Genomic DNA, 5614 nt, shown 5'->3' with positions numbered 1-5614 from the left:
TGATGTAGTGACGACGAGGGTGTCAGTTGTATGGTATTGTTGAAGTTGGTGCTGGTTAGGATGGAAAGGAAGGCATGAGCTTTATAGAACGGGCGAAAGGATGGAGATTGACAGCCTGATTGAAAAGAGGAAGCTGTTGAGGAGGAAGAAAAGGAGGCAAGGAGTGAGATAGAGACGGATGGTTAAGAAAGTAGAGAATTTCGCCAACAAGAAAGGGGACTCCTGGATGGGTAGGTAAAAACGCAATCTTCGCCCTCAAAATCGACTTTTAAAACTTCATACATATTAACCGCCGAAATTATAAGTCTTATATCGCAAAACATCCCCTACCTCCCTGCAACCCCCCCCCCCTTCCATTTCTCCCCCCCCCCCTTCCTTCTGCTTTCTTTTGCAGCTGAACTTATATGAACTCTCATGCAGCTCTCTTGCCTACCCAGAAAACCTTACCGCCTGCTGGGCTTGCTAGAGGTGATAGATTTTCAACAGCACGTATGGCGTCGCGCGTCACGTCAAGTTTACCTTTCGCACGCTGCATTGAGCCTAGTAGTCATGACAACGACATTTCTTTGCAAAGTTTAAAAGCTGTGATCATTTATTTAGCCCAAAATCAAACTTTTCGGTTTAATTCAGAATCTACGTTGTCCCCAATTTGGCTCCTGGGGAGCCAACTGTAAATTCACGAGACGGAAATTTTGTTGAAAACCGGAAGGTTCTATCCATTTTACTTTTGGAGATATACCCCAGATGGTAGGGTTTGCTGGGCATACAGGGAATGCCACCTTCAGCACACAGGCCCCCCAAGCTAAAACTTCAAATCGTAGCTATATAGAGGAACATAATTCATCAACAGAAAAATTAAAGAAGCCCAATTTTCATATTATATTAGTTGAAAAGAAACCAACACTCAATTGTCAACGTGCAACGACAAAACAAAGTTAAACAATTTAATAATATAACACATTTTTTAGTTGAGTGACGTGTAAATAGTAATAGTAATAATACTATTGTTTAAATTTCACCCCTCTGTTGTCTGTTAATTTCTTTTATCTCTTTTAATATTTTATCTCCTGTATTGACATGTACGTTGCATGCCACTTTTCGCGCGCGAAGTGCTGCCGAAGGGATACTGGATACGCGCAACATGTATCAACTCCTGTACACGTCACGCTATTTTAATTTTCAGTTGAGCCCTATTTGTTAAATTTTGTCAGTTTTATTTTCAATTTTCATATTTGCTCGTTAAAACCTATTTAGATAAATATTTTACAGTAACATATTTTGTTTGAAATAAATTTCGTCGTCAAATTTTTAATGTAAATATTGATCGTTACAATTGAATTAATACTATTTCATAATATGAGTATGACGTAGAAATGTTGATACGTTATTCAGCTATTCAATTTCATTTCCATTATAATCTGTTTTCACTGAGCCTATTCAGAAACAATCAGAAATTTGAATGAATGAACTATTAAATCATGAGACTCTAAGTCTAACACTACACGAATCCATCAGATAACACTAAGGATTATATTTATTAATATAGATGTTATTGTTTTGCCTGTATGCTGTAGAGCCTGTCGCTCCCTAATCTAACTAGACTAACAAGTTAGTTAACGAATTTAAAATTCACCGCGATTTTGTCTAGTTTGACTTGTCGCGGCGCCGCGATTTTTGGCCTAAATAATCGCGATTCTCTTTTTCCTTGATGCTGGGCAGAGGCGCCATGCACTCAAAAGTAAACAAATATGTATTATAGTTAAATAGATATGGATTCCCGTGGGGAGGTGATATATATAAGCTAATTGTATTTACTAATCAGGTGATCAATATTTTAAATTAAAACATTAACTTTTTATATATTCAATTAAATTTGAGCTGATCAATAAACATAAATATATTGCAAATAGTAAGCTTAATATTAATTATAAATTATTGCACTAGAAGTAGTAATAGTGTAACTGCCAGCTATGCGCCTGTTTCCACTCTAATAACTACAAAAGTGCATTAATATAGTAATATGATAATTTCAATTTTACAATCCTAAAGGCAACTTTATCTGTACTCGGCTATGTTTTGTTCGATAAGCTCCTTTTTAATCGTTTCAATAATGAATAATATCTAATCTTGTGTGAGTTTTTGACTTTGAATTGATAACACTTATTATATATATTTTTGAGTAAACATTGGCTGGTACTTCGGGCCGGTCCCAAACAAAAAAACTAGAAGACGTAGTAATAGTGACAGTGTAACTGCCTGTTGTGGTCTGTCGATGATAAGAATCAACAGATTGTCTTTTATACTACTTCCTTTCGCTTCTTGTGTATTAATTGTAGCTAACATTATGTAGGTTACCTCAAAAGCTCAAACAAGATGACCGACTCGGACGCCCTGAACGGGAGGGATGAAACAGAGGAAACATCTTTGGTCGAACGGAAGCTGTTTTGGACACGGATGGATAAGTTGTTAGCAGTGTTTGGTGCTCTAATCAATTTTGGACATGGAGTGGAAACTTATTTGCCTGGAGTGATAACTCAACAAATATCCTGTGTCACTGAACTGTCTGAGTGGCAGGAAGGAACATTGGATTGTATACTTTACATCACATTAGCTGTGGCTCTTGTCGTTTCCGGACCTCTTTCGGACTGGTTTGGAAGACGGGAGTTACTTCTGTTCTCCCTATATTTAAGTGTTCTGAGTGCAGTGATCTGTGCTATAGTTGCTGACTACTACTTGCTCCTTCTTTCTAGAGCGCTCATCGGGATTTGTATAGGACTCAGCTTTTCGACTTGTTTGGTCATGATAGCTGAGTTGGCTTCCGAAAAAGCGATTCAACATGATATATTGATGATTGCGTCTATAATGTACGCTATCGGTGGAGTCTGGTCAGCTGGTTTAGGTTATCTTTTGCTAGATCTAGTTGGTTGGAGGATCTTTATACTTCTCACCTCAATACCCTTATTTATACCACCCATTTTCATGCTCCACTTCATCTTCGTAGGGACAGCAGGCCAGCAAATGCAAGACGAGCAAAACCAGGATATACCAAAAGGAACAATGAACGTTTCCAATTTTGTTGCCAGAACCGTCAAACTCGGGCTATTTGATGGAATGACTACATTCCAAGGCTGGCTTACAATCCTTCTCGTTCCAACCATGATCCAGATGCTCAAAATCAAAAAGGCTGAACCAAACAGTGACTGTTCGGTGACAGTGACTAAAGGACCGGAATTATTGTTATTGGGCATTGTTACTTTAGCATCTGCATTTGGAATGTTATTCAGGCACTTGATCAGAAATATGCTCAGTTTCCGCAAATCACAGGTGATAGCCGCATTGTTAAACGTGGTGGCTTTCACAGCGATGCTAGAAGTAGGAAAGGAAAGCCTTGTTGTTATTGTTCTGAGCAATTTCGTGGTCAAATTCTTGTACGGGTTCTCCATGATGGCCCATACTTACATCCTTGCTGATATTGATTATTTCGGAACAGGGAACTTTGCACTAGGTTCCGGAATATCGTCTGCTATGGGCACGGCTGGTGGAGTGTTTGGAACAGCCATGGTCGCCTTTACACCGATGTCTTATGTTATTATCACTGCGTTGGTGATCAGTGCACTCAATATTCCGTTAGTACTCTCCATGTCTGAAGTCAAGTTGAATTAGATATCGAGAAAGAAACATCTTTGATAATGCCAGATATTTACATGTCAAAATTATCTTTCAATCTTTCAAAAAAAGTTGTATTATTATTAACTGAAATTGAAATACAAATCGATACATTTTACGTACTGAAATATTCTTCGAAGAACTGATGAACGATCATGGTTAATGGTTCCCTATTTTTATTAAAGAATCTTTTGATATGTGTATATATATATATGTATATATTGTTAGTCAGCCACAAATGTCAGTAAAACAAGGCCTTGACTTCAAATGTCGGTAAAATATACTTTTACAGTCATCCTGATATAAAGACATGTTAGCAAATTTATTCAAAATATCAACCATTCAATCAATCAAATAAATAGAAATAAAAATTTTAGAAATTTACGTAACTCAGTAATTCAAATTACCGGTGGGTGAAAATCCCAAATGATCAGTGGTAGAGGTGAGAAAATAAAATATGCAAGGAAAAAAAATCATCTTTCTTCTCCCTACAAAGTGTTTTAAAGTTTTAAGCTGGTTTTGCCAAAAGTCCTCCCTTTGTTTACTTATACAGGGTGGGCCAAAAGTCAGCACCCATACGTTGGCCCAATTGAAATAATTCTTTCTGGTATGACTTACCAGAAAAAAAAGCAACCCAAGAAAACCTGGTATAATTGGGGAGCACTAAAATCGGATGAAGACCTACAGAAGAGATATGCAGTAGAAGTCAAGAATCGGTACTCTGCTTTATGCGAGCAAACCGATGAAAGTGAGGTTACGGAACTGTATGGGCATTTTGTTGATGCGATTGCTGATACCAACAAAGCCATACTGCCTAAGAGAGAAAAGAAGAGACGTGACGATTTCGCGGGTGATCAGCGAGTTCAAAACGTGCGTACAGCGTTGCAGCAAGCAGAGACTGTCTATCACCGGGATCCTAGTGAAGACAGTCGACTATCTGTTAAGCTACTAAAAACTGAACTAGATCAGGTGTACCAGGACATCTTTGAAGAAGATCTAGTTGCCAAGGTTAGAAGGGTCGAAATGGCTGCAGACAGATGTAAAAATAAAGAAAGTTGGAATGTCATAAATGAGATTACTGGTAGGAAGGCCAAGGGGGCAACTCAAATAAGGGGCAACGGAGCCGAAGAGAGGAAGGAAAATTGGCTTAGGTATTTCACGAATCTGTCAGGGAGTACACCTGATGTGGAAAACGAACATCCTAGCATCGAGACTCAATTTGAAGGACTCAACATCAGTACAGAACCTTTTACTCTAGAGGAGCTCAAAGCTGCTAAACTCAGGATTAAAGAAGGTAAAGCACCAGGTGATGACGGTATACCACCTGAAGTGCTCAAAAGATGCGACCTGGATGAAATCGTGTTGTCCTTCTGCAACAAAGCCCTGACAGATGGTATTGCGCCAGATCAGTGGAGGATAAGCAACATCATTCCAGTCCCCAAAAAGGGAGACTTGACAAACCCTGGGAACTGGAGGGGGATATCTTTGACTTTACTTGTAGCTAAGACTCTCAATAGAATGGTGCTTAATAGGATCCAGCCGGCTATAGAAGGGGTACTTAGGGACACTTAGAATGGTTTTCGGGAAGGACGGTCCACTACTAGTCATATCTTGGCACTCAGAAGGATACTAGAGGGGGCTAGACAGAGAAATCTACCGGCAGCTATGGTGTTTGTTGTTTTAAGAAGGCCTTTGATTCACTTCACCGGGGAATTTTGATGCAAACACTAAAGGCCTATGGGATACCGGACAGTATTGTGGATATCATTAATCTACTCTATGTAAACACGAAGGGCAAAGTTATTACACCTGATGGGGATACCGAGCTATTTGATATCCTGGCAGGAGTTCTTCAAGGGGATACGTTAGCACCATTGACCATACTTGTTCATTATAGCACTTGCCTATTGTATGAGACAAGCCTTAAGCAAGCACCCTGAAATAGGAT

At 39.0% G+C, this 5614-nt stretch overlaps 2 protein-coding genes across 2 annotated transcripts; both read left to right on the top strand.

Moving 5' to 3' along the window:
• The first annotated feature begins 2373 nt into the window (after nucleotides 1–2373).
• On the top strand, nucleotides 2374–3663 carry LOC134815527 (synaptic vesicle 2-related protein-like). The gene has a single exon (XM_063824067.1). The coding sequence runs from the start codon at nucleotides 2374–2376 to the stop codon at nucleotides 3661–3663; it is 1290 nt and encodes a 429-aa protein (XP_063680137.1).
• A 612-nt stretch (nucleotides 3664–4275) lies between these two features.
• LOC134815526 (uncharacterized) lies at nucleotides 4276–5238 on the top strand. The gene has a single exon (XM_063824065.1). It carries the CDS (start codon nucleotides 4276–4278, stop codon nucleotides 5236–5238), a length of 963 nt encoding a protein of 320 aa, XP_063680135.1.
• The last annotated feature ends 376 nt before the right edge of the window (nucleotides 5239–5614 follow it).

Source organism: Bolinopsis microptera, chromosome 5, assembly GCF_026151205.1.
Source record: "Bolinopsis microptera isolate Bmic1 chromosome 5, MBARI_Bmic_1.0, whole genome shotgun sequence".
NCBI lineage: Eukaryota > Metazoa > Ctenophora > Tentaculata > Lobata > Bolinopsidae > Bolinopsis > Bolinopsis microptera.
This window is presented reverse-complemented; position numbering and strand designations above follow the sequence as displayed.

Bases quoted from the DNA above. Each gene is read 5' to 3' on its own strand.
- LOC134815527 (XM_063824067.1), top strand. From the start codon at position 2,374: ATGACCGACTCGGACGCCCTGAACGGGAGGGATGAAACAGAGGAAACA.
- LOC134815526 (XM_063824065.1), top strand. From the start codon at position 4,276: ATGACTTACCAGAAAAAAAAGCAACCCAAGAAAACCTGGTATAATTGG.